Here is a 12,721-nt window from a genome sequence, read left to right as displayed (position 1 = left end):
GAATTGTTGTGACATACTAGGCTCCTTTCTTTGAAAGCAGCATCACACACATGCTCTGTGCAAAACCTGAAGCTGTTAGATACCAAAATTTGCTAGCCAAACATGGAACAGCCAAAGTATTGATAAAGATACATTAATTTTTCAGCTGAAGTCCTAGGTTTTAAATATGTTTGAAGTATTTTTATTTTGATCAGCCATAACTAGGCTATTTGATTAATTAATAACTTTTAAAATCCTCCTATACAAGAACTCTTATACCTTAAAAGTGATTTTGTGCATCCTTTAAATGTCAAACTGTGGTTTCTTAAACTGCTTAATCAGGTTTCAATAAATTTAGCTCTTTTAGTTCTTTAGGCAGCCTGGCAGTGCTGAAATTTGAATTAAGAATCACAGAATATTTAAAGCTAGCACTGGTTTTGGGAAGTCTGCATCCCATCAGATTAGGTTGCTTGGGGCATTATTCTGCCTGGTCTTGCAAACCCTGAAGGATGGAGATGGCACAACCTTTGTTCTCTCTCAACTACTTTTCTTCAATTTTCTTCTTCTTCTTTCCCAATTTTCTTCATTGGGAAAAAAAAATTCATTATGTCAAGCCAGAAAAGAAGTCAATTTTCTGTTAGTTTCAGCAACATTTTCTGTTGCTTGACCATCTTCTCATTTCAATCTGTGGACCAGATGAAGAAATCATGTGGTGATGTTCTTTGGCCTGTGTTATGCTGGTGTTCAGATTAGAATAAATGACATAAAACCCTGTGGCCTTAAATTTCTGTGTATCTTTCCCAGTAACTCTTACAACAGAAAAAACCCCAGCATACCAACAATACATAATTATTCTCATTTTATGGCTGCAATGAGTACAGGAAAGAACCTAAAGCAAATTGTTTTATCATGTTTTGAAATCAGAATTTAAAGGGAGCACAGAAAAATAGAATTCTTCTGTAAGAATTCTTTCCAATAAAAAATTCTTTCTTAGCTCCTTTTTTGAGGTTGCCAAAACTACTCATTTGGTGAAAGCTGATACAGTTCAACAAAAAGTGCATCTTTTCCTAGGATCTACTGCTTTCCATTCCAAATTATTTCTTCAGACTGTTTACCAAAGGCTGAGAAATATATTCCTTGAAAAGTGTTAAACAGTGAGACTAGTAGGTGCGCTAAAGAGCAACTAGTACTTACCAAAGAATTTACTCTAAAGCTAAATAAACACCAGGCACATTACAAAAACTAATTTTGGGGATGGATAGATTCAGCAGTGGCTGAGCAGGTGTACAGACTCTGTTCTATTCCTGCATTCTCACCCACTAAGGACATAAGAACATAATCATGAACAATCTTCTACAGATGGTGAGGCCATTTTATAAAAACAGTCGTTCAAGGTTTGCTATACAAAGAAGTGGTCTTGATATTCAGCACCTGCTTTTATCACCTGCACACAATTCTTGACAGTTCTTTTTCCATGCAACCAGCTCCCTGTAACTGGGAGAGTGGCTGAGGGATGAGGCTCTTTATCATAAAATGAATAAACCAGAAGGACAGGGGAAAGCAGAAAGGAAATCAGATCACATCAGACCACAGATGACTGGTAAGAGGCCATAGGCCATTGTGCCAGTACAAACACTGACAAGGTTAAATATAACATTTATAACAATTTATAACTCAATTGCATTTGTGGGTTTTTTTGTTGGGTTTTTTTTTGGTTGGTTGGTTGGTTTGGTTTTCTTTTTGTTTGTTTGGGTTTTTTTTACCACTGAGGAAAACCACCACCACAAAATGAAGATCTCACCAAACCTTGCTATCCCTACTCTGAAATTTTTTCCTTGAAACTAGCTCCTCAGTGAAAGCTGCACTTAATTACAGCTCTTGAAATCCTTCTTTAGATAGTTTGCATAAGACATGCTAAATGAAAGAGGAAAAGTTTAATAGGATTAAGCTGAGAAAAGTGTGTTCAGGGTTTCTGTGAACAGCACTTACTAACCCAGCTCTGGATCTCCTGATTAAACTTATCTGCTAATGAAAAAGTTAGCCCAAATACCATCCACTGGACACATTTTTTTTCCTAGAACAATTATCTTTAGACTAGAAAGATTCAAAGCAATGAAGCAATCTCTAATTTACAGCCACTCAACACTTTAAAACTGTTGTCCTATGAGTAAGGTCATATATAAGCCTGTTTTGTTTTCTGAGTATATCATCTTTCAAGATTTATTTCAGCTGCTGTGAAGAATAAAGAATTGTCATATTCATCACCATTAATTTATGTGAATTAAAACAGATATTTTAATTAGTACTATGCCTATGGTGCATAGGCTAACCAAAAGGCTGCTGCAGAACAGATAGGAATAAACAGTATCTAACACAGCAACAAAGGTTCCCTCTCTGATCACTTGTGAAATGCAGCACAGGTAACAATACACATGTTCACTGAATTTCATTCAACAGCTTTATAATGTAGGATCACATCCAAATTTGGGACTGATAAGAAAATCGGCCAAAATTATTCTTTTGAAAGGCAACTTACCCCAGGAACAGATCCAAACTTCCCTTTGCATGTTTTGAGTCCCTAAGTAGGGACTTGCTCACATAAGAGATACTCAGAATACTAAATTCAACATACCATGTGTTTGTCCCTGAATTGAAAGATCTAAAGCCTCCCAAACAATTTTATCAACAGTTTCATACGGAAAGTGGTTAATCAAAAAGAAAATGAGAAATATGCAGGGGGCCAGCATGGTATCTGCAACAAAGGCTGAAGAGGATGCAAGAGAGAAATAGGGGTACAAGAACTGCTCTAATAATGCTCTAAAGGTATCTACAGAATCTCTTTACAAGACTGTCCAATCATCTCAGTCTGTAATATGAATACAGCAAAGTCCAATACAAGCAGACTTGTCCCTTTCCTTTGGATCAATTCAGAGTAAGACAAAGATTTTTATGAACATTGGGCTTTCCTGTTTTTACTTTTATCAGAGTCCAGCCCCATTTTAGAGACCAGACATCTTTCCCCTCCATCAGTTGTTTCATGTTTGACTTAATTGACAACAGCAGAAGCAGCTGGGAGAAGTAGACTGAGAGTATTTACTGATGTCATTCTTAGCTTACAGTAAGTAAACCATCAGGACAAAAGTTCCTTCAGAAGTGTCTTATTGCAAATATAATGGTGGAGCATCTAGGGCTGAATGCTTGTGTGTTAGAGATTATTAGCTGGTTCAGTAAAACCCATCAGCACACCAGTTGTGCTACCTGTTCCCCATATCTGCTGACAAACACTTTCTACATATGCAAATCACACAAAAAAAGAACAATACTGGAATACTCCAAGGCAGATATTTGGTATAACGAAAGCCTGCAGAAATACCAGTGGAAGCAAAATCATCTATTTCTCAGCACCTTCAGACAATCTTCAACTCCAAAAATCATTTACCCTGAAGAAACAAAAAGCAATTAGTGCTTGAGAAAACAAACCCATTTTTCACTCACAAAAAATATATGATACTGCTTCTTCTGATATCATCCTTCTTCTTGCCATGTTGTCAAAGTCCAGATTAACAATGTAATTAATGCATCCTTTCTACCTATTAAAGTAGTACAGAAAAGTGATAGAAACTATGAAACAAACCACAGATTTGTCCAGATAGACAGCCATCAAGTCCAAGTGTAAGGTATTTCAAAGGTCTGGAAACACTGATAGACGCAGACTCTCGATGCATGATCTACCAATTAGTCGCAGGACCGAGCTGCCTATATAAACTCCAAAATATTGGGCTGATCTTATCTAAACATATGGCATTCTTCCTGTTTGTTACTCATCTGGGCCAACTAGTACATAACAACTTACATTTCTTACAGAAAGCCCCCAGCTTTTACATTTGAAAGCAGTAAACCATTAATTAAAATTGCTAAAAATCAAGCAAGTACATTTTGAAAGCATAACTTTTTTGTTGTTGCATGCAGCCATAGGTAAATATTTATGCTGTCAGCACTATGCAATGCATTCTTCCACTTTCAGCAAGGATACTTCAACCTACTTGTGCCACTCTTCAGAGAGAATATTATAGAAGGAAATATGTGAAGCTGTTAACAGCTGTCTCATCTAGGCTGTCTGCTTAAATAATAACAATACTTATTAGTTATATGTAGTACTGAAAACAATACTTTGGAGAATAATTCACAACCTCTGAGTTTTGGACGAGAAATCAAGAGAGGGTGGGAGAGCTAAGTTCATTGCATTCTTGATTCTCCACTGTCTTGTACATAAATGTACACTATGAGAGCAGTCTGACCAGTTTTGCTTTCCATCCATTCTGTATGTAAGTAGCTGGCCAAAGTGCAAAGCCATACAAATTTGATTAATTTTCAAGAAGTTATTAATGCAATGCTGATCACCCTCAGTGATTAACCTGAGGAATCATTAGGGATAAACATTTAAGGCTAACAAACACTATCATACCTAGAAATCATAGTTAATATTTCATGAACTACATACTATTTCTGATCCCTCCTACTTCTCACTGCTGTTCAACAGCTTTTATATCCCTAAATATGTGGGAAGAGAACATGCTTAGTACAAGAATGAAAGGCAGTTTATACTTTAGGACTTCTTCCTTACACTTACCTACACTTGTGGGAAATATATTCTCATTGTTGATTTGCACCTCAATCCAGTCCATGAGAAGATTCATATATTGGGGTGCAGGCAGTGCTGTGGGCTTCTTGTACTTCAAGTCATCCTGCCACCGATACTCGTACTTGGGGCCTCCAGACATCACTGGGCAACTTCTCTCTGTGCAGAACTCACAGATAGTCCCATAAATGAGGTTGATCCTGTTGAAGAAGTCGACAACATGAACAGCCACCCAGTCATTCTGGTCTTCTCCACTGGGCAACTGCACAGCTGCTTTCAAGTCCACACCTGAGTTGAGAGATGCCTGCGCTCGTTTGTGAAGTTCAAACCTCTGGGTTCCAGGCTCAAACTTGCGTTTTGGGCGGAAAGTCTTATCTTTATTAAAGACTTGCTTGAGTGCTATGGACATGTTTGTTAATCTTCTGCACTGAAGTAGCTGGCAGGAAAGCACGTCTGAGATTTAATGCAAGTGTCTGGAAACAGCTGCTCTCTATCACAGGCTTTCCAGGCCCTGCTCTTTTTCCCAGAGAAGCCTGCATCAACTTCAGAGCAATTTATCAGCTCTTCCTCTTGAAAGCCCCCCTGAAAGGCTTCATTTCCCTAAGGATACAGAAACAATACACATCAATGGCAAATTCAAGTCTGGTCCCATCAGTTTGTTACTGTTTTACCAGAATTTTCTAGCAATTATAAGATGAAATATAATGTGTAATATGCTAGCCTTAAAAACTGCCCAACCCCTAAGTAGAAGACTTAATTTTTTTTAAGTGACTCATTTTTTGAAGTATTAAGGAATTAACTTCTCTGTTCTTTCAAAATATCTACCCAAATAGAGGCTCTTAAGTTATAAAGATGGGAATTCAATAAATCTTGCATGATATTCAAATTTTAAAACCAACTTTTTCATTTTGCCACATTTTTACAGCCACTGTATAACATTTAAATGTGCATATAAGTCAAGTAGGAAAAAAATTGTGACAATTTAGAATCTTTATCTAACTGCTCCTGGAGCTACCAATGGGGCCTCTAAGCATTTGCCATAGCTTCAGTGCTCATCTCTGTGGCAAAAAGAAATCAGCAAGCAAACTTATCCATATTTGTTCTCTGTTTTAAATTACTGAGGTGTTCCCTTTTGCACACCACATAGAACCAAATAAGAAGGATAACTATGGTATTACACAGAAATAATTCCTGTTTCCCACAAAACTGTATGGAGATTGTTTCTTTTATTGACCCACCTTCAAAAATTCAGTAGTGGACTTAGATTTTTATTGGACTGTGTAGAACTATTAGCAATTGTGAAGCCACCACTTTTTTATAGCTCTATTAATCTTCTTTACAGGGGAATACTTGGCATTGCCCTTACAAAAGCAAGAGCATAGACTTTGTGTTGTTCCATCTAACCTAAGCTGGCAGTGGAATGGTTCCAACAGTGAGCCTGACAGAACAAATAAATTGCTGCATTACAGCTTTGTTTGCTCTCATATATGTACAAGAAAGAAAGTATATTATCACTAAATGTATACGCTTAGGAGTGACAGTATAGATAGGTGCTGCTTCAATTAGACTTTTGTTTTAGTACTAATGATTTTGTGAATAAATATAGAGAATAAACATTTCATTCTGTGCAATACTTAAATTAAATAACACAATATATCTTAAACCTGCATAGCAATACAAAAATCCTCCCCTATTAGTGGCCAATTCTTATGGGATTGTCTGTGTTCCACTGTTTCCCTTAACCAAAATAATGTCCACAAAAATTTTACTAGGCAGTGTGTGCCTAGCAATAAATTCTTCTGAAGACAGTTGCCTAAGGCTTTGCTGAGGGGCAAAAAGGAAGAGAAAAAGGTGTTGCTTTCTTCTTAATATCCACAAGAAAGTAACACCTACCTTAGCAAAGACAAATTTGGTGTGCTAGACCCTGTGTCCACACAATAGGATGTAAGTGCCACAAAAAAATCCTCTTCTAAATATGTGAAAGACTAGCATGCAAGCTAATTTGTTGGCAAGCAGCAGTCACATGGAATCAGCAGAGAAGTGCTTGCTTTAACTTTTCCTGATGGCATGATGGAAGGATATTCCAGTCATTACCTTATAAACAGTCATTTTTCCATATCTGCAAAATCCAAGAAGTCTTGGAATTAGCTCCAGGGAGATTATAGTCATATCTGACATGCCCCTTGATCTCTATTCAAAGACTGAGATCCTGAATATTCCAGTCCAGAAATTCTTTCCCTGACAAAGATCAGGGAAAGAAGACTTTAAACAAAAGTAGCCTTGGAACAGTTAAGTGCCATTGGCAGGAAATGAAGATACTTTTAAACAGCCAACTTTGCCCTACAATTTGTTGCTAGTTACTAAGACCCAAAACTTCCAGCCTCAAATACTCTGCGGCAGCCATCTGTTTATTTAAAAGCCCTTAAAAACACAGGTGAGTAGTGCTGCACAGACTCAGCCTGTGACTGACACACCTGAAGATGGCATGGAGCCAATGTCCCAGTTTGCAATAATAAGCAGGTTAAGTCCAGAATTTTACAGCTCAGGTAATTACTTTCTTCCCCACATTAATACACCTGGTGCTCTTATGTGGTTTGACTCCCCTCATCACCTGCAAATATTCATCAGAATATGCAAGGATTTTTATTTAAAACAACAAGCTGAGCAGCAAATAAAACTCAACTTCAAAAGAGTCACTTTGAAACACAGTACTCACTGCAATTAAAGCTCCTTCAAGAAAAACAGAACACACTGTATTTTATAAGCTATTTTCTACTAAATATGCAAACAAAATGAATCACATTAAATAATGTTTCCCACTCTCCTCCATATATTCAGGAAATCTGCATAAAATTAATTGATTCAGAGAAAATTCAACCAAAACACTCAGCAAACAACTCATTATCTCAAGTCTTATGTTGATGTTGAAGGTCTCTGTGGAAGCACACACACATTCTGGTCAAATTCACCTCTAAGACTCATTCAAAAAATTATTCTACTGTGCAGCCAGATGAAACTGCTCTTTAACTCACCAGGCCAGAAATCAGAACAAGCAAGAACTTCCTATACATTTTGTGTCTGGAGAATCTTCTGTTCAGTATCCTGCAATAAAAGCCAAGGCTGTTCCTTTTTCATCTTCCTGTAACTTTACAAAATACAAAAGTACAAAACTTGTATCTCACTGTTTAACTTCTCTAAAGAGATACAGCTCTGCTAAGAGCTTATTTTTTCCCTCTTTCTCTATTTAGATATATGACTGAAGACTGTGCAATGCTAGGGGACGAACAGACTTGCTTTCTCATGTAGCCTCACATTCAAGAATGAAAAATAGAAAATTATAAGACCTGACCTTCACAAAATACTGCAGTGAATCAACCCTATGAAATATGGGGGTTTTTTTGCATGCTGGTTCTTGATGGTATTTGCTATCTAATTAACCATTATCTTTACTCAAAAGCTAACAGAAATGAATAAAGAAATAAAAATTTAGGCTTTTGTAAACATTTGCAAACATTAACACTACTTCCTTGGAATAAAGAAGCTTTTCCTTTATTGACAGGAGACAAAGGAGCAGGCTCACCTTATTTTCAGTAGTGTTCAAGCACAGGCATTTTAGGTTTGGATCCTTCAGAGGCTGATGCTAATGGGAGAACTCTACACAAAATCATTGTGCTCTAAGACCATCTTTTCTGCTTAGGCAATAAAGTGGCTGGTGTTAATGACAGGATGGCCACTCCTTTGCTGAGGCCTGATTCACTAATCCGTTTCAGGAACTCAATTACCTTGAGACTTCCAGCACTCCCTGTACTGTGCTTGAATCAACAATCATGACAAGAAGTTTTTAATTTCATCCTAAACCACATACTGTCAATTAGAACTTTGTATCTTTGTATGGGACAACTTAATAATCAAAGCTATTGCTTCAAAATTGCATAACATCAGCAAAAATGAAAACTCATCAGATAGCTTCAACAACAAATGATAAACAAAATCTCACCATTTTTAAAGCACTGAGAATGTAACTTGCTTTTCCAGTCATCACATTCATTTCTATGACAGTTTTCACCTTACAAGAATGAAAAATGCTTCCAGTTCCATGATCTCAACTGGTCTTGGGGGAACTGCATCAAACCTGAAACACTGCAGACAATGTGATATGGGTCACGCTGAATCACAACTCCTTGAAACCTGTGGTACAGTAGCACCCACTCTCATTCCACATAAAACCAAATTTGTCTCTTGGTAAGAGATACTTTGCAGTTTACTGTTACAGTAATGCCAACAGAACTGCTCCTGATTTATACTTGTGTCAAAACTGATAAAAACTGGCTTCTAATCTTTTATGACAGGTTCTAGTTATACATAAAGGCATAAAGAATAACTCATGGTTATCACTCATGGTATTTGGCTTAATGGTATACTGGAACAGTGTCCTGCACATCCCTCTGAACTAAATGACTATCCTGGTATGGGCAGCTCAGAGAGGTAATTCCTCCCAATGATTTAGTTTCTCTTTTTCTTCAGAGCAATGTATTTCTGGGACAGTCACCAACCTCTTGTCCTGGTGGACTATTCCAAAGCATGTATAATGCAGCTGAGTGAATTCCCTTGCTGGGGAAATTACCATTCTCAGAGCTATGCCTGAGAATAGTAAACAAAGATGTGGAGATGGTCTCAGGACAGCCAGATCTCATAAGCTTCATCCATAGCATCAGCACCATAGCGACCAACTCTGTCCTCCAGTCTTGTGCACAGACGGAGACAGAAACTTTGCCCAAAATCACATATATCAACATCTGGAAATAATAAACCAGTCCTACTGATGCAGATACCATTAAAAAAAAACAAAACAACAAACACACATCATGATCAGCATCATATCAGAGTCACTGCTGCGTTAAAAGCATACTGTATACTTTCTCCACATATGTTCTATTAAATCACAGGGAACAAGAATGTTAAATGACACACTGTTTCTAGACACATACCTTTCATCATGATATTGTAGGGAGAATTACACAAGCTTTAGAAGTCTGCTGGGAAGGTAGCTAATATAAATCCTCTTTTATTAAACCAGACAGTGAGGAAACATTACTTCTCCAAGAAAAAGCACACACAGAGATGATTATCCAGCAATGCACAATATGATAACCAACTCTGGATCAGCTCGCTTCTACATTTTTATATTCTTCTTTTTAAAATCTAAGTCTCCACTCCTCATTCTATCAGGAATGATACTGGTTGAGTGGCAATTTCCTTTCCTCTAAAACTGCTGGGATTACTTTGTGCTAGTAACCAAAATAATGACCTGCAGACTCAAGTCACTCAGGTGGATTAGAAAGAAGCCTTCTCACAGTCAGAAACACTTCTAACATATAACTATATGCATTCATTTGACATGCAATAACTGCCTTACGCTCTGCCTGGCATGGGGAAAAAAAGGAGCAAGAGATTTTGCACGACTAGCAAAAAACCACAATTGTAAACAATCACAGGAATCAGCATATTGTTTCCATAATGAAAGTATTAAGGCCTAATGGAGCAAATATAAATAACCTTTGATACTTTTCTAAGGTAGAAGGCTGGAAAGGGAAAGCAAGATACAATGGATAGCTGTCCATAAAACGGTGTGCTTTAAAAATGAATGCAGCTATGAAACAAGAGAAAAATAGTTGCTAAATTGGATCAGCCTGAAATAAATGATTTATGGCTCTTAAAAATACTGAGGTTTTCATCGGGATAAAATTGAATAATAATATTTGGCTAAAGAACACAACCACTGTCATGACTGAGTAGGAATGGCTGAGGCTTAGATCAGGGCACAACCCATGACATTTGTAGTCATTCTTAGACTGATGCCCTTAAATACTGCATCATATTTTCCATGAGCATGTTAGGTGATGTTAGGTAGAACTATTGAATTTATGTATCCCAATAATTTACTTAAAAATATTTAATTTCAATTCTTTCAACAAAGTTTCCTCCTATACAAATGCAGATGCCCCTCTTTCCTTTTAGGAAAACTGGTTGAAGAAAACAATTAGAAGTTGACTTAAACAGTAGTAATTTCTATGACGATGTTTAACAGCAGCAGAATCAGGTAAGAGTGCTCAAATCTTAGATGATAAGTGCTGTTTAACAATGTAAATGAAGCATGCTTTTTCTCGATGGGGATAAATGTTTATGTTTTAATAGATGACTGGCTGCTCCAGTAGTGTAATTCTAGTACCTTTTACAAATCTTAAATCCAATTACACCACATCTGAAATTCTGCAAAAGTACACTTGCAAAAGGGACTGAAAATACCCTGATGCTTATGTGCTACAAGTTTATATTGGTTACAGCATCCATGGCATTCTAGTGAGGAATGTGCACTTCCTGTGGTATATAATTTAGGGTGAATTGAAGCAAGTATCTCTCAGAACTACAGTAAAGAAACTACAAAAGATACGTTAGTTAGATTACACTGAAATTCACCTTATGTTCCCCTGTTATACAGAAATATGAGATCTTAACCCATTACAGGCTGAAAGTCATGCAGGGGTGTGCATGACCACATTATTTTTCTAAAAACTCAGTCCCACTTCCTCTTCACTCTTTTCATGTTCCTGCCTTCTTGACATCTTCCCTATGATACCTTGTCCAAGCATTTATACATCGCCTTGCAGGGAGCTGTATGAGACTCACACGTAAACTGTAATAATTAAAAAAACCACAGATTTTTCATCCCAATCAACTTCTTTGATCCTGTTTGGTCACACAAAACAGAGAAAAGGAGAACATAAGAAAAAGTGTGTGGAAGGCAGAGGATGAGAAAGATGGACTAAAACCCTATGGGAGTGGTTATTTAGCCACAGCCACTTACGTGAATTACAATGTTTGCCATAACAATTTCAGACCTCCGAAACTTCCAAGCAGATTGGGAACTCCCTTTAGCTCAGGCAACTACTGACAGAGTGACAGATCACAGTGAAGCATGCAGTTCTGACATTCCCTTTGAATGCTGTTTTTTTTTAATTGCACACAGGTTTTTCCAGTTCTCTCTCTGGTTCACAGGCTCTTTACTGACCTGAGCTGTTGGTAGTACACGTGCAAGCACACTGAATCCTGTGCCACTAATCCTGAATCACTAAACCACATTTTCTAAGTACAAAACCAGAGCCTCTGCTTTCAGTTATCAAGCCCCTGTTACCTGCCACATCCTTCCACACCAACAAAACAAAGGCTTTACAGCTGCACGTGGCTTGTTTCACCAGCTGCTGTTACAATCACTGCTCTTGTACACAGCTGACCATACTGTTGGACGGCGTGGGTCAGCTTACTAACTGCAGTATGAAGACCAACAGAACCAGCTCACTAACCCTGCTTCTGCCAAAATCTCTTGGTATCTGGGGACAGAGACTTCATGCCAACAGTGGATGGTTGTTAGGCTTTTGTACTATGCATACTGCAGCATTTGCTGCAACAGAGAACAGTTATCCTTCATTCCTTTAAAGTCAATATACTAAGATCAGGTGAAAGGACTAAAGTAAAATAGCCTTGAAGAAGAAGAGGACACAAATTAAATTACATTTTGATTCTCTATTATACTACAGCATGTATTTCCTCCAGCTTGATTAACTTCTGATTTCAAGCCATTCCTGAAGATGAAATGTTGACTAAGCTGCGTTCTGTGGGAGCTGCGATAATGAATTCAGAAAACAGAGCTAAAATTTTACAGTTACACTCTGAAAACTCTCCTTTACAAAACAATAACATGTCCTTATCAAACTGTGGTTGAACTTCAAAAATCTCTCTGTTCTGTTCAGCTTAAATCTTAAACCTACATTCTGGCTGTTAAAAGCACTGACAAAACTGAGTAAACTGTGAGAGAGTTAAAATATTACTTCCTGCCCTCTCCAATATTATCAGATCATCCATACAATTCCCATATATGATAGCCTAAAACCAAGTCCACTCAATTCCACTGAAGATGCTAGTCAGCTCATATGAGCTATAGGGAACAGAAAAATGTGCACACGCAAAAACGTGATTTCACACCTCATTCCAGGACCTTTCTGTACAAGGTCTATCTGCTAGAAGTCAGTAATTTATATGCCCTAG

General features: G+C 37.5%; 1 protein-coding gene across 2 annotated transcripts in view; it reads right to left on the bottom strand.

The window, feature by feature from the left end:
- The window catches only part of MOB3B (MOB kinase activator 3B), an 86,735-nt gene that overhangs the window by 44,255 nt on the left and 29,759 nt on the right, over positions 1–12,721 (bottom strand). For both annotated transcript variants that reach the window (XM_064736130.1, XM_064736131.1), the window contains exon 3: positions 4,610–5,218. In XM_064736130.1, coding sequence (XP_064592200.1) covers positions 4,610–5,027 — 418 coding nt within the window. In that variant the 5' untranslated portion in view covers positions 5,028–5,218. The remainder of the gene's footprint in view (positions 1–4,609; positions 5,219–12,721) is intronic.

Source organism: Zonotrichia leucophrys, chromosome Z (assembly GCF_028769735.1).
Source record: "Zonotrichia leucophrys gambelii isolate GWCS_2022_RI chromosome Z, RI_Zleu_2.0, whole genome shotgun sequence".
NCBI classification, from domain to species: domain Eukaryota; kingdom Metazoa; phylum Chordata; class Aves; order Passeriformes; family Passerellidae; genus Zonotrichia; species Zonotrichia leucophrys.
Note: the sequence above shows the minus strand (reverse complement) of the source record. Positions and strands in the feature narration are given on the sequence as shown.